The sequence below is a fragment of the Pristiophorus japonicus genome, chromosome 4 (genome assembly GCF_044704955.1).
Source record: "Pristiophorus japonicus isolate sPriJap1 chromosome 4, sPriJap1.hap1, whole genome shotgun sequence".
Lineage (NCBI taxonomy): Eukaryota > Metazoa > Chordata > Chondrichthyes > Pristiophoridae > Pristiophorus > Pristiophorus japonicus.
The window spans coordinates 87330230-87354193 of NC_091980.1; the positions used below are offsets into that span (position 1 = coordinate 87330230).

Genomic DNA, 23964 nt, shown 5'->3' on the forward strand with positions numbered 1-23964 from the left:
ATCTGCTTTGTGTAAGTCTGTAGCTGTGCGTCAATCGGCGATAATTTTGGCCTCCTGGCCTTGGACGCCCACAACTTTTCGAACTGTTTGATACCCATCAGGGACTGGCTGGCACCCGTGTCTAGCTCCATTGATACTGGGATGCCACTGAGGAGCACTTTCATCATTATCGGTGGCGTCCTGGTGTATGAACTGTATACGTGCTCCACATGAACTCGCTGAACTTCAGCTTCCAGCGATTTCCCCCAGCGTTCATTTCTGCAGGTATTTTGCTCATCTCTGCAACCTCTGGCTGAGTGTGTGCCTCCACGCCTCCAACATGAGCTGTTGTTGGAAACAAAAGGTCCCTTGCCAGTCGATCGTCCCTGACTGCATCTGTTATTGTCCTTGAGTGCGCTATTAACAGGTGTTGATGGCCCCATTACTGGCCGCATTGTCCCTTGCAATGGCGTGAATCGCCGTTCAGTTTGCCATTGTCTCTGTCGAACTCCCCCTCTGGGTTTGACTACATGTTGGGGCATGCCCGATTGCCCCTGTCTGCCTGGAGAACTCTGTGCTGCTTTAACAATGTTGAATCTCTATCCCAACCATTCCTTAACACAGTACCTCTCGTCTGTTCTGCTAGTGGCCATGCTCGCGTGGTTTAAATCCCATCCTCGTCACCATTGATGGGTCCTTACTATACAGTATAAATGCACACGAGGCCCATGCTTGAGAGAAGGACAGTCTGTGACCTGTCCTTTATTCCTTAGCACTCAAAGAGATGAAGGTAGGTGGAGCTACGATACTGAAGAACACCTCCACAACCTGGAGGAGGTGCTACACAGACTGGACCGTGTAGGGCTGCGACTGAAAAAGGCGAAGTGCGTCTTCCTAGCTCCAGAGGTAGAATTCCTGGGGATGAGGGTAGCAGCCAGACTGGATCAGCCCTACTGCGTCCAAGACGGAAACGATCCAGAGAGCACCCAGACCCCGTAACACGATGGAGCTGCGTTCGTTCCTGGGGCTCCTGAACTATTTTGTTAACTTTCTTCCCAAATTGAGCACGCTCCTATGCAAAGATCGCGAATGGGTCTGGGGGGACAGCCAGGAAAGGGCTTTTAATAGAGCATGCAATTTGTTATGTTCCAACACTCTGTTAACACTATACGACCCATGGAAGAAACTTGTGTTAACGTGCGATGCGTCATCCTATGGTGTCGGGTGTGTGTTGCAGCATGTGAATGCCAAGGGTCAGTTACAGCCGGTAGCTTATGCCTCCAAGAGTCTGTCCCAGGCAGAAAGGGGTTACGGGATGGTAGAAAAGGAGACACTCGCATGTGTATATGCGGTAAAGAAAATGCACCAGAACCTGTTTGGCAGGAAATTTGAGCTGGAGACAGATCACAAACCCCTAACGTCCCTTTTGGCCGACAACAAGGCCATAAATGCAAATGCATCAGTCCGCATACAGAGATGGGCACTCACGTTAGCCTATGACTATACAATTCGGCACAGACTGGGCACCGAAAACTGCGCCGATGCACTCAGCAGGCTCCCACTAGCCCCTACTGAAGGGGCTACCGAGCATGCTGCTGAGATGGTCATGGCTGTTGAAGCTTTCGGAAGCGAAGGCTCACCTGTGACAGCCCGTCAGATTAAAGTCTGGACAAATAGAGACCCGCTATTGTCTCTGGTCAAGAAATGTGTCCTGAATGGGGACTGGGCAGCCACGTACAGGGCATGCCCTGAGGAATTTAAACCATTTCACAGGCGCAGGGATGAACTCTCGATTCAGGCCGATTGCCTACTGTGGGGAAACCGCGTAGTCATGCCCCAGATGGGCAGAGAGGTGTTCATCAGAGAACTTCACAATGAGCACCCGGGCATTGTCATGATGAAGGAAATTGCCAGGTCACACGTTTGGTGGCCAGGGATAGACGCAGATCTGGAACTTTGTGTTCGCAGGTGCAACACGTGTGTCCAGCTGGGCAATGCGCCCAGGGAAGCCCCCCTTAGCCCCTGGCCATGGCCCGCCAAGCCTTGGTCACGCATCCATGTGGACTACGCAGGTCCTTTCATGGGAAAAATGTTTTTGGTTGTAGTAGACGCCTACTCCAAATGGATCGAGTGTGACATTTTAAATTCAAGCACATCCTCTGCCACGGTAGAAAGTCTACGGGCAATGTTCGCGGCCCACGGTCTACCGGATGTCTTGGTCAGCGACAATGGCCCGTGCTTCACAAGCACTGAATTCCAGGACTTCATGGCAGGCAATGGAATCAACCATGTTAGAACGGCACCGTTCAAGCTGGCCTCAAACGACCAGGCAGAACGAGCAGTGCTGATAATCAAACAGGGGATGCTCAGAATCCAAGGGGGTTCCCTACAAAGACGCTTATCACGCTTCCTGTTGGCATATAGATCCCGACCACACTCGCTCACAGGGGTTCCACCTGCAGAGCTGCTAATGAAAAGGATGCTCAAAACCAGGTTATCCCTTATACACCCCACCATATGGCGCCAGCCACAATATGACTACCATGACAGGAATGCGAGGGCACGATGTATTGATGTAAATGATCCTGTTTTTGTCCTCAACTACGCTGCAGGGCCCAAATGACTCACAGGCACTGTGATTGCCAGAGAGGGAAATAGGATTCTGATAGTTAAACTGAACAATGGACAAATCTGCCGCAAACACCGTGGATCAAACAAAAAGGAGGTTCAGCAACCCCATAGAAGAAGCAGAGGAAGGACACGATGTAGAGTTCACTCCACCACAGGTGACTGAACACCGGAACCAAAGGGAGGAGAGCCCAGTCACTGTGGGCAGTCTGGACAGGCCTGAGGCACTGCAAACAGCAGACACTCAGGCCAGCGCCCAACAACCGGAGCCCCAACTCAGGCGCTCTACAAGAGAGCGTAAACCACCAGAGAGACTCAACCTGTGATCCCAATAAGACTTTGGGGGGGAAGTGATGTAATGTATTCAACCAGCAATGTAACCCATGTATAATCTGATCTAAGTTGTACACTGTGAGAACAATGACCACTAGGTGGGAGACACTCCTAACCTGGGCCTTCAGGTACCAAAGGGGAAGCTCCACCCACCTTCATCTCTTTGAGTGCTAAGGAATAAAGGACAGATCACAGACTGACCTTCTGTCAAGCATGGGCCTCGTGTGCATTTATACTGTAAAATAAGGACCTATCAATGGCAATCATGGGCTCCATGGTGTGTGCAGAACAGTCTGCAGTGCTGGATGCGAACTCCTCCACGCTCCGAAACACTGCAGAGAGGTTCTCTGGCACCCTTGCCATTACACCTATGATGTCAGAGTGCATGGCCATCACCCTTTGTGTGAATGCCTCTCCATCGAGGTCCTCATCTGAGTCCTGTGGAGCAGAACCCACACGCAAACTCTCCCTCTGGGAGATGGCTCCCGAGGTTCCCCTTCCCCTTGACCTTGCTGCAGCCTGCTAGGCCCCAGTCCACATCACCCAGTGCAGACTGCTCTACTAGCCAAACCTCTAATGAACGGGTAGTGCCAATATCTGAGCTAATGCCTGCAGATGAGAAAAGCAGTGCTCTGCTCCTGCTCTTCCTCTTTCTCCCCCTCCCCCTCCAGAATGTCTTTGAGGGGGGTGCTCAGGTGTAGGATCGCCAGCTTCTGGCTGGTTATATGAAAGCATATACGGCACAAGATTCACATTCAGGTGAGGGCAATGGGGCAGGAATGGAGCAAGGAATGCAGACAGTATCAGAAGGTAGAAAGTGATAAAGCTTTTTGGTGTGGGGGGGCGGGGGTATAAGCGAAGGAGACAGGATTTAAAAGTGATAAAGCATCCTAGTGTGTGTGGGTGGTGGGGAGGGGGGGTGGGAAGAGGTATGAGAAAAGGAGAGGGGATAAAGTTACTGGCCCTGAAATTACAGTCGGAGGCTTCCTTCGGACGAACGCTTTCCGACCCAAATTTTTTTTACGAAAGTACCTGGTGGTCCCGGAGGCATCTTAGATTGCGGTGGGAGGCCGCCTTTTCCTGTCTTCGAGGTTCGGACGTTGAAGCTGGAGTCACGTGGGCCTGGACAACTAATCATGGTACAGTATTGTCATTAATACTGGGAACTCTGTATCTCCGAGATCTCATTACTATCAATGAGAATAATTCCCTAAAACATCTTAACATAACATATTAAATAAAAAACCTCAATTTTAAAATTAATTGAAAAAAAATATTTTTTGGATTTAAAAAAAAAAGTGTTTTAATAAGGTTTAAAATAAACTTGCCTTAGTGGACAGGGTTTTTAACATTAAAAATGTGTTTTTAAATTTTATTTTTATATGTTTTAAAACTCTTACGCTGATAAAAGTAGGCTATGTGCCTGCTTTTACCAGGCACAAGAGTTTGAAGGACATTCGCTGGGCAAGGGATGGGCAAATAGCCCAATCTCTCCTGCGCAAATGTCCTTCCTGCAGGGTTGCGGAGGATCTGTCTAGAGAAATCTTGACATATGAAAAGCTGATTTTCGGCACATGCGCATCTCGTCCCGACAAGCGGCTTTTGCGAGGCTTTGCCGGGTCCGGTCGTATTCCGTATGGACCCGGCGAAGCCGGGAATTCAGGGCCACTGTTGGTTCTCCCCGCGGGTTCGACTTCTTTGCCGGCCATGGTGCCCATCACTTGCGGCCCCAGCAATCGCTCCTCAAGGTCCTGGTTCCCCATCTCCAGTCCTCTGCTGCTCCCATCTGTTATCTGTCATCTTGGCCTACAAAAGAAAGGAACTAGTATGAATAAGGGTTCGCTATGCATTTGGAAGATATGCCTGCCGTGGTTGAATAGCTGTGACAAGGTGTGAGATGAGGATATGAGTGAGAGTATCTGCAGATGCTTGGTGGTTGAGTGGTGGGGAATTGGTGGATTGCACAGTGTGCGCAGGCAGAGGTTGAGAGGCTGGTATGGAGGAGGTGGGGAACCTTCGCCATCTGATATGGGTCGTTGAATTTTTTGCATGGGTGATGCTTCCCTGCACCACTGTGCTGTCCGATATCTCCCGGGCCACCTCTTGCCACATGACCTGGAAAACCTGCGGAGATGGCCTCCTTCCCGATGCAGGGAACAGGGACTCCCTCTTCGTCTCGACTGCCCTCACCAATGTCTCCAGAGCCACATCGTTCAATCTGTGGCCCTCTCTCTTGAAGGGGGATTACCAGCAGTCATTTCACAAGCTTCCTCAGTTCCAGAGATCAGTGACTGAAGTACAGTAATGCTGAAAATGAGTAGCAGCAGGTTCAAATGACCTCCCCTTTAAGAGCCAGATGGAGCTGGAGTCGAGGGTTGAAGGCTGATTGCTGAATGGAACTCAGCTGAAATTGGGTAACCCTCTGTGAATAGCGCCCCTGCAGGGCTCAGCTGAGGCCATTAGCGCCACATATACTGCCCCCTTCACTCCTGGGACGAAAGCACCCAATTTCACGCAATGTGGCAAGGTATCCCAAAGAGGGCGCCACCAAATTTCTCCCCCAGTATTTCATCCGTTTTACAATGAGTAACAATGGGAGATCTGCTAGTATAATATGATAATATGTGTACACACAATTCCTGTCGGTTACCTCCCATTTCCTAAGTCACATTTCTCTGTTACACTAAACTATGATAACATTTATTCCAGGCAAATTTGCAGCTGATTGACGCATCTGTAAATTTCTTTGAATAATTTTTTGTTTCAATAAGAAAGAAAGCCAGTTGTTTGGAATATACAGAGAAACTTCCCCACCGACAGAAAATGGGTTAATTAAAACAGAAGGCAGAATATCTAGCTTGTAATTTAAGAAGGGAACAAAAACATACAGTTCAAATTAGGTTCAGACTTACAGCCTGAAGAACAGTTACACAGTACGTGACCTCATTTTGCAGAGTTCCCCCATTAAACAATGAAACTTTGATTGACCGAGAGTTGTATTTTACTTCATAATTAGACATTGTAGCCATAAAGGGGCACAGCTCTGCCTTTGTTGCAGAATAATACATTGTGCATTATATGGTATATTACTCCTTACAAAACAGCATTTCATCTGACTTACCTCGAGCAAAACCATTAGAGTGCTATTAGTGTTGTAAAAATCATAGAACTGAGGCTTATACAATACATGTTTACCTTCCCATGAGCAACCAAAAGAATTTACTTTGAGACATATTGACATTGTGTGAAGATACTTATGGCCACCAATGTAGCACAGACAATACAAATATTAATCACACCATAAATGTAATAATGCAAAATGCATTTACAGTTAACAGTAATATTGCACATTGTTCCTACAATTGTTATGGTCTGCAATGTTCCCCATAAAATTCCAATCTTGGACCACTGGAAAAATATGCTGGACACCTTAGTTTTAATCCATGTGTACATGCAAACAGCATTTTAAGCAACTTAAAATACTACACAAGGGGTGGGTGGTTGCAGAAAACAAACCACAGACAGGATCATTGATTTCTCCCTGCAGTACTTTAAAGTATGTGGCTGATGGCATTCAGTGGTTTATTTTTGTGCCAGGGCAACTTTCTGACATTTGCACAGTATGAATCACTATTGACTACTTTTTTCACTGGTGAAGCAATCAAATCAGCGAGGGAGGCAACTAGTGCAGATACACTGCTGCTCCTATTTCCTCGCCCCCCCCCCCCTGAAATTTTCATTATTATTTCATGATTTCTGTTACCTTCTTCCACAAATTCAAACCTTCCTTCACATTGAAGCCCTGAAGCTGTGCAGTGCACAATCTTTCAAATGATTGCTTTTCAGTTTTCTTAAAAATGTAGTGAGGTGCAACCAATCCACTTCCACTTCACTTAAACAGAAATTACTTTAATCAATTTAAACCAATTAAAATGTATTTTTTATTACATGTTGTTTACCATTTACTTTCGACATCATTGAGGTTTATTTTTCAGTTCAATTTTGCATTTTAAATGTCCTTATAAGAAAGGTGCTGCGAAGAAGTTTCACTTTTTTTTTTACATTAAAATGTGACCATGCAGAAAGAAGACACAAATATGTAACAAATCGGTCTTCTGTAGCTGGATTAATAGAAGTAAATGAGCTTCAAGTTAAATTTATGAAGACATAGTACAATAGTGGTTGCCTTTATTTTGTATATTTGTATTAATTTTGACCCTCATCAGGAGTGAGAACAACATCTTGAGGTCAGATTCTTGCCATACCACAAGTGCTAGGTCCTGGTTCTGCCTGCTTACTGATAAACATGAAGGCTGATCTGATAGACTGCCGACCCTGAAAGATGACACTCTGAAGCTAGTTGCCATTGTTTTCTCAATACAATCCTCTGAAGGCCAATGGCTAATACCTTCGCATGTGAATCACAAATTGGTCTGGAGTCCTCTTGGTTGGGAGAAGAGATGCAGAGGTTCCTGGATCTATTAATCACTCCAATTAGTATGGTATCGTGTTGAACCCATCGTGGATATTGACAGAGGATGGCATTAAACTCAGGTAGCACCTCTGCTGAACAGTTGCAGAAATCTATGCCTGGCTGTAGAGTCTCTGGACCCTGAGATCTGAGACCTGAGCCTCTGTAGCCTAGGACTGACTTCAGCAGCCCCTCTGCTCCTGCCATCAAACTCCATTAGGATTTGTCATTCCCCTAGCAATTTCTTGCTCTGTGACTTACCAAGTGACAAATCCTTATCTCAACCATTTAGATCCCCCTGGATGGATTTCTCTGGGTTAGTGAGTGAAAGAGAAAAAGAGTGAGTGACAGCATAGGTGATGGGAGGGTAACTGAGGGCTCATGAGTATTGTGCAGCTTTCTTTTCAGCCTCTGCCATGAAGGTGGCACATCCTCACTTCTCCGGCTGCTTTGTCCTCTGTGAATCACCTAGTGCAAAATCTTCATTAACACTATCCAATTTGGGTGAAAGTATTTGAGTGCATGGAAGGAAAAAAAACAAGCAAACAGAAGGTAATATTAAGAGTCTATTGGCAGAGGACCATGATAGGAGTTTGTTGCAGGAACACTTTGTTGGTCTTGACCCAAACTTCCTCTCTATCTTTATCATCATCCTCTTTGCCCTTCTCACCCTCATAATCCATAAGGAAGATGTTCTGTTTCTCGTCCTTCTCCTTTTCATCATCATCATCATCATCGCAATTTTCTTCCTCCTCTTTACCGCCCCCCCCCCCACCACTGTTGCTGAGGAAACAATTACAGGACTATATAGAAAGAGCAGGGGAGTGGGATTATATGGATAGTTCTTTCAAAGAGCTGGCACAGGCATGATAAGCTGAATGGCCTTCTGTGCTGTATGATTCTCTGAAAAGGAGCATACAAGTTAAGAATGGGTGAACACTAACCCCTTGGGATTAAAATGTCAGAGAAGGGTGTTGAAGCTTGTAGGTGTATTGTGCTTCAGAGGGCAGCTACGGTGACTATGCAACTATTCTCCACTGCTAACCGTCTTTTTAAACCCCCCTCCCCAGTCTCCACCCTCATCTCCGACAATAAGTGTGAGGAGCTCATGGACTTCTTTGTCTCTAAGATTGAGACCATCTGTTCGGCCGCCTCTGCCTCTCCCCTTCCTTCCCCTAGCCCACCGGGCCAAACTTCCTCTAAGGATCCTCCCTGCCCTAGCCCTGACCTCACATCTTTCTCCAGTTTCTCTCCAATCTCCCCTCATGACCTTTCCGAGCTCATCCTGTCCATGAGACCCACTTCCTGTTCCCTTGACCCTATTCCCATCAAACTGCTGACTACCCAACTTCCTTTTCTGGATCCCATGTTAGCTGACATTGTTAATGGCTCTCCCTCCTCAGGTACTGTCCCCATCTCCCTCAAATCTGCCCTCATCACCCTCTCCTCAAAAAACTAACCCTCAACCTCATTGTCGTTGCAAACTACTGCCCCATCTCCAACCTCCCTTTCCTCTCCAAAGTCCTTGAACATGTTGTTGCCTCCCAAATCCGTGCCCATCTTTCCCGCAATTCCATGTTTGAATCCCTCCAATCCGGTTTCCGCGGCTGCCACAGTATCGAAACAGCTATCATAAACGTCCTTTGTGACTGTGACAAAGGCACACTATCCCTCCTCGTCCTTCTTGACTTGTCTGCAGCCTTTGACACGGTTGACCACTCTATCCTTCTCCAATGCCTCTCCACCGTCGTCCAGCTGGGTGGTACTGCACCGGCCTGGTTCCATTCTTATTTATCTAATCGTAGCCAGAGAATCACCTGCAACGACTTCTCTTCCCGCCATCGCATTGTTACCTCTGGTGTCCCCCAAGAATCTATCCTTAGCTCCCTCCTATTTCTCATCTACTTGTTGCCCCTTGGCGATATCATCCAGAAACACGACATCAGTTTCCACATGTACGCTGATGACACCCAGCTCTACCTCACTACCACTTCTCTCGACCCCTCCACGGTCTCTAAATTGTCAGACTGGTTGTCTGACATCCAGATCTGGATAAGCAGAAATTTTCTCCAGTTGAATATTGGGAAGACAGAAGCCATTGTTTCGGTCCCAGCCACAAACTCCGTTCTCTAGCCACTGACTCCATCCCTCTCCCCAACTTCTGTCTGAGGCTGAACCAGACTGTTCGCAACCTTGGTATCATATTTGACCCTGAAATGAGCCTTTGACCACATACCTGCAACATAACTAAGACCGCCTATTTCCATCTCCATAATATCGCCTTGCCTCAGCTCATCTGCTCCTGAAGCCCTCATTCATGCCTTTGTTACCTCTAGACATGACTATTCCAATGCACTCCTGGCTGGACTCCCACATTCTACCCCTAGACTCGCACATTCTACCCTACATAAACTAGAGGTAATCCAAAACTCGGCTGCCTGTGTCGTAACTCACATCAAGTCCCCTGTGTGCCGGCCGCCCCCCCCCCCCCCCCCCCCCCCGTGCTCGTTGACCTACATTGGCTTCCAGTTAAGCAATGCCTTGATTTCAAACTTCTCATCCTTATTTTCAAATCCCTCCATGGCCTTGCCACTCCCTTTCTCTGTAATCTCTTCCAGCCCCACAACCCCCCGAAATATCTGCGCTCCTCCAATTCTGCCCTCTTGAGTATCCCTAATTATAATCAGTCAGCCATTGGTGGCCATGCCTTCAGGCCCCAAGCTCTGGAACTCCCTGTCTAAACCTCTCCGCCTCTCTACCTCTCTTTCCTCCTTCAAGACGTTCCTTTAAACCTACCTCTTCGACCAAGCTTTTGGTCACCTGCGCTAATTTTTACTTATGTGGCTCGGTATCAAAATTTTTAAATCTCATAGTACTCTATGAAGGGCCTGGGGACATTTCACTATGTTAAAGTGTAAGTGGTTTCCCTTAGGTGTTTTTGAAACACCCCCACTTTACAATAATTCTAACAATGGAAGTGATTACTGTACTGAACAGATGAATGGGTCAGGGATGGGTACCTTGGTCCAAGTACCGGCAATGCTTTTATTAAGTTAAAACACACACCTGCACCCAGTAAAACCACACACCCTGGTGTGTAAAACAAACAAATGCAGTACAATACACAGTTTGGCCCATCTAAACAGGCCCCTAACGCGAAGTACCCACATCTAAAACACCCCTGTTTGGATTCAAAATTACACTACTGAAATCTGTCCAACAGAAATGTGCGTACGTTTATGATCCTTGCAAAAACCTCCCCACTAAAACCTCTAAAGCTTGGTTGGGACACACGACATCCTTTCACACTATGCGGTGGTCTTAAAGATCCGTGGGCTGGGATAAATGCTCGGCAATTATCCCTCTGGCTTGCTCGCTGCTTCTCCCGATGAGGCGTATCTTCTGGGTCCATACCAAACTCTGGTATTCAAGTTCAGTCTCAAGATCAGCCTCCCAGTCGAAGTAACAAGGCTCTCTTGGCGGTTTCTTCTCTCCGTTCCAGATGGAGTGCTCGGTCCTTGTGCATTGCAAGCAGGCGTAGAAAAGGGGAGAGAGAGAGAGAGAGATGGCTTCCAACTGCTGTTCTCTTATACCTGCAAGACTGCTTAAAGTCTAACTGTCCTTCCTGCCTGAGGCTGTCCAACTGAAAAGCAAGTCACATCTCCAGCCTGTCTCTTTGTTACTGGGGCTTTTCCTGTGGATCTGGTTCCGAAAAGTCTGGGTGGCCACATCATTTCCTTTGTCTTTCGATGGCCTGAAACACTGGCCACTTTACTTAATGTCTCACTGATGGGTTCCCATTCCATGACAAAAGGCGCTCAATTAACCATGATGTTCCTGCTTTCAGCCATTCTCATTCCCGCCCAACTGATGTGTATTCAAGTTAAAACATGTTTGGACTTTCCCAGGTTAGCTCTTCTGCTGTACAGTGCCCCAGCAAAGTTCAAAACTTATAAATCCAAAAGTTTACATCGATGTTTTCGCCGCACCTTACAAAAGACTCTATATAAATACAAGTTGTTATTTAGTCACTAACCTGACACCAACATTATGCCTCCAACCTCATCCTGTCTCACAGCAAGAACAAAGTGTCTTGTAGGGAGTGAGTTTGTTAACGTCCGGGATGTACGCTTCAGTAACTGGCCTCTCTTGGGTACTGTGCACTAGTTTGTCCTGTAAGAAAGTTATGAATTAGGTGATGGCTGTTGCAGTCTTCAGCCAGAACTCACTTTTTAAAGGCTGCACTCTAATTTATTAGTACCCCAGTATATTATTCCTGTTTCACATAGGATTTATGCCAGTGACTTCTGCAATGGATGTGCAAATGTGCTGACCCACAAAACACTGGTGCAAATGTTTCTGCAGACCATCGCTGGGTGCAACTCACCTCACGTTGGTGCAAATGTAGCTCAATTTACTACCTGTAAATTTGGGGCCAGATTGTATTACGGAGCATAGGGGGCAATGATTGATTCAATTGGGCCCAAATTTGCCCAGGAGTTCCGTTTTTTTTGGAGCAACTTGATTTTTCCGGAGTATCTTAAAAATCTCCATTCTGCACATTCAATTTGCGCCAGTGTAAGTGAGTTAGTTAGGATTTTTTTTAGTTTAGTTTTTTTTTTCAAAAGGGGGCTTTGTCAGCCACCTATGCCTGTTTTGGCCATTTAAACCAGTTTGGACAGCTAATAGTTGCTCCAAACTAACTTCGGCCAGTGGATGTGGCCACTTGTGGCTGCACAGAAAACCCTTGCGGAGAGTTAAGAAATCAGCGCAGGTAGCCAGAGATGGGGGATGGGGGGGGGGGGAAGGGAAGTGGAGAGGACCTTGCAAAGCACTAAACACCTTCACAACAACCTTCAAGAAGCATAAAAACCATCAATAATAAAAAATAAAATTTAAGTCCTACCTTCCTAACTCGGCCTGGGAAGTCAGCAGGTCGACTCCGACTCTCTCTCCGACTCCGACTCTCTCTCCGACTCCGACTCTCTTTCTCTCGAGGACTCTGACTCTCCAAGGGACTTCTCCGAGGGATTTTTCCGAGGACTTCTCCAAGGGACCTCCGGCTGGGGGCAGGAGTTACTGCGCATGCACGAAACCTCCAGTGAGCATGCATTGAGCTGCTGGCACTGTTTTTCGCACAGGGCCCTTGCTCTGCCCCCTAATGGGCAGACCACGCTGCGCCAAGCCATGGGAGAGGCCTCAGCGCGGCCAGAATCCGAGGAGATCTTTTCGACGCCGTTTTTACCCTAGGAAGTCGGCGCATCTCCGGTGAGTGCGCTGAAAAAACGGGTGGGCCAAATTTGGGTCCAATGATTCAACAAAACTTTCTCACCCTCCAGTGAATTTGAAATTCAACCATGCTATGATCATTCTTCCTTAGAGGATCCTTTACTATGAAATCATTTATTAATCCTGTCTCTTTGCACAGTACCAGATCTAAGATTGCCTGCTCCCTGGTTGGTTGCACAATGTACTGTTCAAGGAAACCATCCCGGATACACTCTATGAACTCTTCTTCACAGGTATCTTGGCCAATTTGATTTGTCCAATCAATATGAAGATTAAAATCGCCCATGATTATTGCCGTACCCTTCTTACAAGCCTCCATTATTTCTTGATTTATACTCAGTCCAACAGCGTAGCTACTGTTAAGGGGCCTATAGAGTACGTCCACCAGTGACGACTTCCCCTTATTATTTCTTATCTCCACCCAAACTGATTCTACATCTTGATCTTCTGAGCCAATATCACTTCTCACTCCTGCACTGATCTCATCCTTTATTAACAGAACTACCCCACCTCATTTTCCTTTCTGTCTATCCTTCCAAATTGTCAAATACCCGTGAATATTCTGTTCCCAGTTTTGGTCACCTTGTAACCACGTTTCTCAAATGGCTATCAGATTATACCCACTTCCATATTAATTGAATCAATGGACAGGGAATGAATTTTAAAGAAAGCTAAAAACCAATTTAATTTGCTTCAATTGCTGATTTTCTCATTTTAACTTAATTTATAATTATTGTATATAATTAATTTTGTTTAATTATAATGAATCTTTATTATACTGATTTTTCTATTGTATACTCCTTATTGTATTATTTACAATGTAATTTGAATTTATTTTTTTAGTTTTTTTCGCCTGTTTCTATCTGCGTGCGCATTTTGGCTGCCGCTTCAGACCCAAACCTTTTACCTCTTTTACACTTCCTTCTGCCGCTTTTTCTCTTTCCTCCCTTGTCAATGTCTAACATGTTGCAAGACTGTTGTGAAGCACCTTGGGACGTTTTACTACGTTAAAGGCACTATATAAATAAAAGTTATTATTGTGATTGTTAGATCTCTTAATTTCCAATGAAATACGAACTCCGATGGTAGTTTTAACTTTTTAATCTCGGCAGAGAGCAACAAACTGCTGGCTGATTGGCAGTTTCTTTGTCTTACTGAAACCACATGGTCAAAATGGCTGTATTTATGCCTGGATCAATTTACAGAAAAGAACTCGCCTCCTTTGACCTTATTGGCTCACTACCCAAGGTCCGAAAATGTCAAGTTGATTGATGACTTAATGCAATGTGGCTGAAATGCATGTAGCATCTCTGACTTGTTGTCTGTGAATTTTCACAGCCTGTCTAAATGCAGCCTGTTTGAATTCTCTATCAGTGATTATGATTTTTTCTTATAAAATATTGGTAAAAATATAATTTTTTTTTTGGAGGCAATCCTTCTGCGCTCTACTGTCAGTGTTAGTGCTAATTCACAGACTAATATTCGACCATTAACAACAGAAAAACAAACAACCGGCATACATTTACATTTTTAAAAAAGGTATTGGAGGGTGAATTTCTATTGAATAAATTTACGTTATTTTTCTGAGGTTTCCGCGAAGTTTCAGCATATGAACATAATATTGGTGGAAATTCACCCCCATAAGGCTCAACCGTTGCAATTTTTTGGTTTATAGAATTCTTGATCCAAGCATAAAATATTTTCCAATTACCCCCTGTATATTGTTTTCAGTGCTCAAGACACTAAATATGGTCAACACTAATAAAATTCACATAAAAATAGTACATTTCCTGTTCAAAATATGTGTATTTATGTACTGCAGAGAATGCTGACGTCTTCAAGTTTCCCTTACCTGCCAACAATGATGCCGCAAAAGGCAAGAAGAGAAGACAGGTGTGGTATATGTTAAAATAAAATGTCTTTGTACGTTCATAAAATACTTGCATTATACCACACACATTCTTCTTAACCATCCAAACAAATATAATTGGGAGCATCAATAGAGGATACAGGTAATGGACTTTTCTGAGACTTAACCAGATTCTGCTGAGGGAGGTTCAGATAAAGTTGATCTGCATATGTTTGTCATTTGAACTCTGAATTTAATGTTACTGTCTTATATTCACTGGAGATAACTCGAATCATCCATATTTCTAGTTTTTCTTTTAAAATAATCACTGGGAGCTGGGTTCTCCAGATTGGCTGCCGTAACTTCGGTGGAAGATTGGCAGAACCCCACAAGGAAATTCCCAGCCAACATTTTCTTAAAATTGTAATGCATGTGTTTATACTGTTGACATTAAAAATGTGTGCAATGAAAATTCATTGTATTCTAGATGTTATAATGGAATTTTGTTCAGAAGAAATATTTGTATTGAGTGATGGCTCATTCATCTTTAGGAGTACTGAACTCTGTATTATGAAATAGAGTAACAATAGTATGAGCTTCTTTTCAACAAAGTATTTCAAACTATTATAGAAGCATTGTGGTTCTTTGAAGTATTGCTGTGTAATGTAAAAAGAACATCAGTTTTGTAAGCTAGAGCCTCCAGTGTTAGAAAATACTCCCATCTGTCGGCATTTTTGTTCCAATTTGCAGATATCATTTTCCTTATCCAATGTTTCAGCCTTGCACCAGAATGTCACAGCAGCAGGAAGTGAAGTCTTCCATACTGTCAGATATGGTGCAGCAGTTCTTTGGCAGGATGTCCAGTGCCTTGATGTACATACGAGATCATTTTTTTGGAAGCTGGGCCACTAAAGCTTGAATCTCTGTTCTCTTCAGCAGAGCGAGGACCTGAAGTTGTTCTCCGGCCAGCTCACCTATGAGATTCAAATAAGGCCTGACCACAAAACGGTTTGTCCCCTCAGATGCTATTTGGGCGGCTGTTCCGATTATTCTGTATGACCCACATGATGTGCACCACGCATCAGAATTGACCCCTACGTGAATGTTTACTTATGTAGTGTTTTACTCCTAAAAATGTTTACTATTACCTGTTTAGGGCATTGGAATCTGCACACCACTGCACCAATTAGGGAGCTAGTTAAGGAACTGAAGGCATAAGGCTACTTTTGTCGCTACTATGCTGTGGTGACTAATGTTATTGCTAGTTAATTTTTTGGTCAAAGTTACATCCTGATGCTCACCATTAATGTTATGGATAAACCATCCTCTGTCACAGACCAATCCTAGGGCTCAATTTTCCCCAGGCCCGATTTCTGGCGTACTTGCCCGAGTTAAGCATAAGAACATAAATAGGAGTAGGAGTAGGCCTTACGGCCCCTCGAGCCTGCTGCACCATTCAATAAGACCATGGCTGATCTGATCATAGACTCAGCTCCACTTCCCTGCCTGCTCCCCATAACCCCTTATCCCCTTATCGTTTAAGAAACTGTCTATTTCTGTCTTAAATTTATTCAATGTCCCAGCTTCCACAGCTCTCAGACAGCGAATTCCACAGATTTTCAACCCTCTGAGAGAAGAAATTTCTCCTCATCTCTGTTTTAAATGGGCGGCCCCTTATTCTAAGATCATGCCCTCCAGTTCTAGTCTCCCTCATCAGTGGAAACATCCTCTCAGCATCCACCTTGTCAAGCCCCCTCATAATCTTGTACATTTCGATAAGATCACCACTCATTCTTCATTACGTGAGTAGATGCGCCAGGAAAAAAATCTTCCTAGTTTCTCCGATGTTTGGCCTCTACTCTGCAGCCACAGAGCGTGGCCAGTCGACTCGGGGGGGTGGAGCCTGCGGTCTGCGCTGAAAAAAGTGCCGGCACTTCTGCGCATGCGTGGTGGAAAAAAGTGATGTTCCTGACGTCTCTGCAATGGCCGCGCATGCGCAGTAGCGCTCCGAGTTGGCAATCGGCCATTTTTAAAGAACAGTTTGTGTGTGTGTGTGCCAGAAGGAGTGCTGTGTTTAGAAAAATCCCAGCTGAATGTAGAAGCAGTGCTGTGTGTGTCTCAGAGCATTGAAAAAGTGCTGTGTGTGTCTGAGAGCAGCTGCAGCAATACAGCAACGCAGACCAAGGACAAAGAATTTCTTGGTGGAAGAAGTGGAGGCACTGGTTAATGTGATTGAGAACAGATGGCAGGAGCTGGGTACCAGCAGAGGTCACATAAAAGTGCCACCAAAAGAAATGAAGAAACGCTGGAACCAAGTTGCAGAAGGCTACTGTGCAGTGGTGAACACCAAGAGATCTGGAAGCCAGTGTAAAAAGAAATGGCAGGACCCTGGTCAATTTATTAGTGTAAGTAATATTTTCATTTATTCAATGCAATTGTAAATGTGACCAGCTGTATATGTCCCACCCAGCAGAAAGACACCCTCTCTAAAAAGTTGCACTTTCATCTTTGCAGAGGAAATTGGCCCACAACAAAAGGGAAAGAACTCGAACAGGAGGAGGCCCAGCAAATCTGCAGCCACTGACACCTTGGAAGAGAGGGTTGCTGCTTTAATGGCTCCTGCCTGGAGAAAAACAATCAGTACGACACAAGCTGGGCCCACGCTCGAGAGAGAGGGTAAGACCTGCAAATTCATCGTGGCCCTTCAAATCAACCTGCTACCTGGCCTGCTATGTGTGAGCCTACTCATGCCACCTATCCTGCCCCCTCCTCTGCTGCTAACCATTTGACTGTTCTGCAAAATATAACAGAACCTGAGGCCAATCCTGAAGATAGAGAAGAAGATTCAGATGCGGACGAGCCTGAAGAGGAGAATATCTTCCAATCCAACCCTCCAGACCAATATAGGGGTGAGGGGGAGTGGAAGAGGATGGAGATGGATGAAGGCCACATTGTTCTACTGAATCTTGAGGAGGTGGCAGTCGTGGAGTTGACAGCCCCTTCCGTGACGAGTGGTTTGAGTGCCAGTGTGACATTCCATGGTTTCCCACCTTCCGAGTTTGTGGGTCCCAGTAGTGGGGCACAGCAAGTCACACCCAGGGCCCCATCATCCTAGGCTATGGGTTCCATTGTTGGGGTGCAGCAAGTCGCACCCAAGGCTCTACAGTCCGAGATTGCGGGTCCCAGTGGGATGCAGCGAGGCACACTCAGGGCCCCACCGTCCGAGGCTGCGGGTCCCAATGGGATGCAGAGAGGCACACCCAGGGCTCCACCGTCCGAGGCTGCAGGTACCAGTGGGATGCAACGTGGCAGACCCTGGGTGAAGGGAAGGAAAACTCATCCACACTCTCCTGAGATGCAGGATGTAACAGATGTGGTTCAAATGATGTCATTAAGTGCGGAGAGCATTGACCTTACCCGATCACTCCTGGACACCATCAGTGGGGTGAGTGATGAGGTAGCGGGACTATCAGGAGAATGAACAACACCCGCCGGAACCATCAGTGAGGGAATAGTGTCCATGAACGAGAGAATGTCAGAGGTAGTGCAAACCATGTCTGTGGTCATGAGGGAGGGAGTGTCAGAGGTAGTGCAAAGCACGGCACTGGCCGTGAGGGAGGGAGTGTCAGAGGTAGTGCAAAGCACAGCAGTGGCCATGAGGGGAGGCTATGTCAGAGGTAGTGTAAAGCATGGCAGTGGCCATGAGGGAATGTCAGAGGTAGTGCAAAGCACAAAACTGGCAATGAGTGAGGGAATGTCAGGGGTAGTACAGGCCATCAGGGAGGGAATGTTTTAGTCCGCTGAGATACTGTCAAGGTGCATGAGGGATGGCATGTGTGAGTTAGCTGCTGCAATAAGGGAACACATCCAGACCACGCGCCCATTGACAAAATCAACTGCCACTCCCACTGCAACCCCCACACCAGCCTCTGAAGAGCCCCAAGCTGGGCCCTCCACATTACCACCTGACTCCCCATCCACCCCCAATCAAGAAGTGCGCATTACCAGAGATATTAGAAGCTTGGTACCAAGCCCAAAATCACCGCCACCGCCTGCGGGAAGGGGTGGTGGAGAGTCCAAGACTAAGCGTAGCGGGCAGTGTTAGACTAAGGGGGACAAGGGGGATGAGAGATGGGTGCAGCCTTTCTTTGCTGTGTTCTTGTTGTTGATGTTACTGTTGTAACTGTTCTCAACTTACAAAAAACTTTTAATTTATGTAAATTTACAAGTTTATAAGTAATAAAGTTTTTAAGTGATCTTAAAGAGTCATATTAAAGTAAAGTTTGATACAAGAATAATTTTATTACAATAAAGTTAAGTACATTGTAAACTTTTAAATAAAATATATTTTACATTAACACTGAATCATGTTCCATTAACACAACACAACATTACGGAACAGCTCCAAAAAATAAACATGTCCATGTGGAATAGTTGTCGCTGAGCCCTCGGGCATTAGTAAAGCATTCACGGATGAGCTGCTGGCGCAAGGCTCGAGCAATAGTTAAAGGAGCACAATGGTCCGCCCTCCTCCCCCGTCGTGCTCCGGCCTCAGGCATTGCATGGTTTCCTCATCCTCGTCATCATCCTTCTCCTCCTCCTCCTCCTCCTTGTCACCTGCATCTTCTGCATCATTATCATCAGCCACTCTCACCGCTGGTGGGTCTACCACTACCAGCTGCTGCTGCCTCATGATGGCTAAGTTATGCAGCATGCAGCACACAACTGTGAACTGACCGACAATCTCAGGGGAGTATTGCAAGTAGCCTCCGGAATGGTCCAGGCATCGGAAACTCTGTTTCAAGATGCCAATGGTCCTCTCTATGATGCTGCGCGTCGCAATGTGCGACATGTTGTATTCACGGTCAGCTTCCGTCCGGGTTACGCCTAGGGGCGTCATGAGCCAGGTGGTGAGGCCGTACCCTTTGTCTCCCAGTAGCCAGCTCTGCCCTTCTGGCTGCTATTCTAACATGGCAGATATAACGCTGTCGCGTAGGATGAACACATCATGGTGCTGCTAGGGTATCTTGCATTGACTGACATGATGCGATGCATGTCGTCACACACGAACTCCACATTAATGGAGTGGGAGCCTTTTCTGTTTCTGAACATCTCTGAATCCTCCAAAGGTGCTCGCAAGGCGATGTGGGTACAATCAATGCAGCCCTGTACCTTTGGGAAGCCAGCAATACTGGAGAAGCCCACAGCCCTATCACGGATTGCTTGTGCGGTCATTGGGAACTTGAAGTCATTCCTCTGCGCATGCAGTGCAGCCGTGACCTGGCGAATGGAGACATGTATTGCATGTTGAGAGATGGCGCACACATCTCCAGTTGTAGCTTGAAATGATCTGGAGGCATAGAATGAAAGTGCAGCTGTAACCTTCACTTCAACTGACAAAGCAGTCCACCTGACGCTTTTCGGCTGCAGGTTTGGTCTCAGCAACTCACAGATCTCGGACAACTTCTCTGCGGAAACGCAGCCTTCTGACACGGTCTGCATCACTCGGTTGTGGGTACGAATGCCTGTCTCGATATTGCCAAGGTGGGTAAGGCCTCCTGTCCAACACCCTACAGGCTCTAATGTTCCTGATGTGATGAGCTCTAATCAATTGTCTCCTACGTAGCACAATGATGCAGAACATTTGCACAAGGTACGGCATTGTCAGTACTGCCCCCATTCTTAAAGTTAAACTTTCAAAGAAGCTCAAAATGGCAGGAAAACAGGCAGCACAGGTTTGCAGTTCTCTCCACAAGGTCTGTATGGATGGACCACACCAAAAGGTATTTTGTCCTCTCCTCTCTCTCCTCCCTCTTGAGTCTTGTGACCTCTCTCCCTCCCCCTCCCTGGTCCCCAAGTGAGGTGCCTTCCTGTTTCGCTGGGGTGAGTTCCTCCCCCATCCCGCCCCCCGAGCCTCTCCGGTGCCTTCCCGCCGCTCGCTGTGTGGTCCCCGCCCGATATGCGGGCCAGTTCGCTCCCTACCTCCTTGCGCCCCCCCCCCCCCACCCCTGAGCCTCTCCGGTGTCTTCCCGCTGCTCGGTGTGTGGTCCTAGCCCGATTCCGGCCAGTTCGCTCGCTCCCTCTCCCCCCCCCTCCCCAGCCTCTCCAGTCCCGAGTGAATGCCGGTCCAGGTCCTCTCCACTTCCTGCCCCATCCCAAGCTGAATGGCCTCCAATGTACTTCAGTGCGCAGATTTCTTTAACTCTCTGCAAGGGTTTTCTCGAGTGGCCACATACACTGGCCTAAGTAGAAATGGAGTAACTATTAGCTGGCCAAAGTTGCCTAAATGGTCAGAACTGGCGTAGGTGGCTGGTAACGCCCCCTTTTGAGCAAAAAAAAAAGTACCAAAAAAAAACACGTAACTAAGTCAATTACGCTGGTGCAAATTGATTGGGGAAACTGGGGATTTTTAAGTTAGGCCAGAAAAAGCAGCCTACTCCAAAAAAAAAGGAGCAACTACTGGGGAAAATTGAGCCCCTAGTGAGGGCACTGCTGCACAGTTTTTACTTTGTTGACAAATAAGGGTAGTGATTACACCTTAAAGACTGGAAGTGTATGCATATTTTCATCTGGAAGTGCGCCACTCGACATATTGGGTAGGGACAAACAACAGGCGTCCTTCACCCACGCATGAATCAAATGTTGGGCCCTTTATCTATGCAAATAAGGGGGCCGACGCCTATTTGAGGTCCCTTCTGTAAGATTGGTTTGCCATGTGGCAGCCCTCACCAGTGCCAGCTGCACTCGGAAAACAGATCGAGCAAAATCGCCTGCAATAAAGAAGGTAAGTAACTTTCCTGAATGTGGAGTCAGGAAGAGCAGGAAATCCACATTAAAGGACCCAATCACCACTCCCAACCCCCACCCCATCGCCGCCACACTTGACCCTCTCCTCGACCAATGCACCCATCATGATCCAGGCATAGACTCCTTCTCTTACCTAGGCCCATTTCCGACCCAGACCCTGACAACACCTACCTCGGAGCGGCCCAGACTTGGGGTTCTGTTCACAGCAGGCCACATTGAAATGAGACTCGAGGTGCAATGTCTGGGGAGCTTAGGGCCTCACCTTTCAGGAGCATGGGGTGTACCCACACCAACCCCCCGTCCCCACCACTCCCAAACCTGCGTACCCAAAAATGGGTGCGGCTCAATTTCTAGACCATATTCGCTCACACTGCTGTGTAATTGGGAAAAGCAGAGGTCTGTGCATGCACATCAAATTATTTTTTCTTCTGAAGGCTCTGGGGGTTAAATTGGATAACCTCCGAAAATGGACGAAGGGATCACAATGCGTCAGTATCTGAGCTAGTGACTGTGACTGAGTTTGAACTCAAGTGACGGTGTCCCTTCATTACTTTCTTCTTGCGCTTTCTCCGTTGCTTGGACAGATTCCAGTTCTTGAGTCTCTGAAGTGAAAAAAGGACAAGGGTTAGGTTGTCGTGAGGGGAGAGGAGAAAGTCAGAAGTGCATGCTGACACCATCTGCAGCTTGTAAGTCAGTAGAGATTGAGGGATGAAGGAGAAATGGGATGAGAGAGGGAGGATTAAGTATGCATATACCTTCACCTTCAATCGCTTCAGACGGCTGCCACTATGGCTCTGGATACCAGTCTGCAAAGGAGCTCCCAGGGTGTCACAGCACTCCAGCAATCTGCTCTCCAAAATACGAGGATTGCTGAGGCGCCGACCCGGGAGAGTGGCAGTGGTTCCATGTAGTACGAACCTGCTGTCTTCTCTCAGGATGAGAGCATTCATTTTCCCACCTCTGCCACTCTGTATTGCCCTTGCTGTTGCCTGTCAGCCAGCCTGCCTGCCTGGCCCAGACCACTGCAGCCCAGGCCGAGATGGTGCAGTCTGCAGTTGGGCCTTCTAGGCCCAGAGCTGTTCGAGTTCCTCCAAGGCCAACTGTAGTCTACCCCAGTGAAAGTCAGCAGCCTTCCACCAACCATGCTGCAGCCATTAGAATAGCATCTTGTAGGAGGGCTAGAACAGGTAGAGGCACATGGAAGAGGCACCAAGTGAATCTACAAGGGTGATTAGTTTATTATGGTATTGACTATGGCGTGATTTCATTTATAAATTTGGATTGGAATGTGTATTTTGTGTTGGCTTTCATTTTTGCATTGTGGGAAAGAGGACGATCTGATGGTCAGTGACAGAGGAAAGGTAAGAAATATAGGACTGTTGATGAATGGGGAATTGGGGTTGATGTTATTGGCATCGCTCATGGATGATTTGTTCACGTAGAGCTTGGGCAGAAAGGGACTGTCTAGGTTGCAGCCTCCCTTCCTCTTCCACCTCCTCCTCCTCGTGCTCCTGTTCCTTAGCTTCTCACCTGATAGATGGTGGAAAGAGCTATGCCCTCATGATGACAAGGTTGTGTAGCATGCAGCATACCATAATAAATCTTGAGACTTGCTCAGCTGAGTGCTGCAGGGCTCCTCAAGAGCAGTCCAGGTGTGGAAGCGTTTGTTGAGGATGCCAATGGTCCACTCTATAACATTCCTTGTGGCAGCATAGTTCTTGTTGCATGCCTGCTGTGCAGATGTGTATGGGTTCCAAACCGGCGTCATAAGCTATGTCATGAGTGGATAACTCTTGTCGCCAAGTAGCCACCCTTTGATTTGCGGTGGTGATTGAAATACAACTGGCACAGAGGACTGCTGCACAATGAACGAATCGTGACTGCTGCCAGGATACCTGGTATTGACCTGCATGATGTGCTGCTGGTTCCACACCAGCTGCACATTGAGGGAGTGCAATGGCCAAGTTCAGATGAGGTGCACGCAAAGGAATCTGCGTGCAGACAATGGCACCTTGCACCATGGAGAAGCCTACAATCCTTGCGAACCCTCATGCCCGCTCCGCCTGCTTGTCTCTGGCAAGAGGGAAGTTGTCTCTCTTTGCAGAGAGAGCCTCAGTGACCTCTCTTAAGCAGCAGTGCACTTCAAACTGCGAGATGTTGCTTATATCTCCTGCATCAGCCAGGAAGGGGCCAGATGCATAAAAGTTCAGAGCTGTTCCTTGCCCTACTCTGAGGTTGGAGTTGCGGTTGCAGCAGTTGGCAGATTTCAGTCACAACCTATTTAGTTAAGCAGCGACATCTCAAGCATTGGCTGGCGCTGAAGTTCAGGTCAGCGAATTACTCTCTCAACACCCTCTGCGGATACGGTCCCCTGCTGAGACACTCAAAATAGAGGCTCTAATGAGCCCAATTTTATCCCCGTTGACTCTTGGGGTTCATTTTCTCGCCATAATAAGAGAACAGCCCTTGCCACCATCTATCAGGTGAGACGCTAAGGAGCAGGAGCATGAGGACGAGGAGGTGGAGGAGGAAGAGAGGCTGCAATCTTTCTACTAGATCTCTAGTACATCATCCAAAAGAACATTCTTCATGTTCGAGCCTAGTTAAC

The 23964-nt window shown here is 46.8% G+C and overlaps 1 protein-coding gene across 1 annotated transcript in view; it reads left to right on the top strand.

Annotated features, from left to right (window-relative positions):
* The window catches only part of LOC139262115 (uncharacterized protein C5orf47-like), a 69328-nt gene that overhangs the window by 12438 nt on the left and 32926 nt on the right, over positions 1 to 23964 (top strand). Inside the window, exon 2 of the mRNA XM_070877263.1 lies at positions 14523 to 14593. Within this exon, the coding sequence (XP_070733364.1) occupies positions 14523 to 14593 (71 nt within the window). The remainder of the gene's footprint in view (positions 1 to 14522; positions 14594 to 23964) is intronic.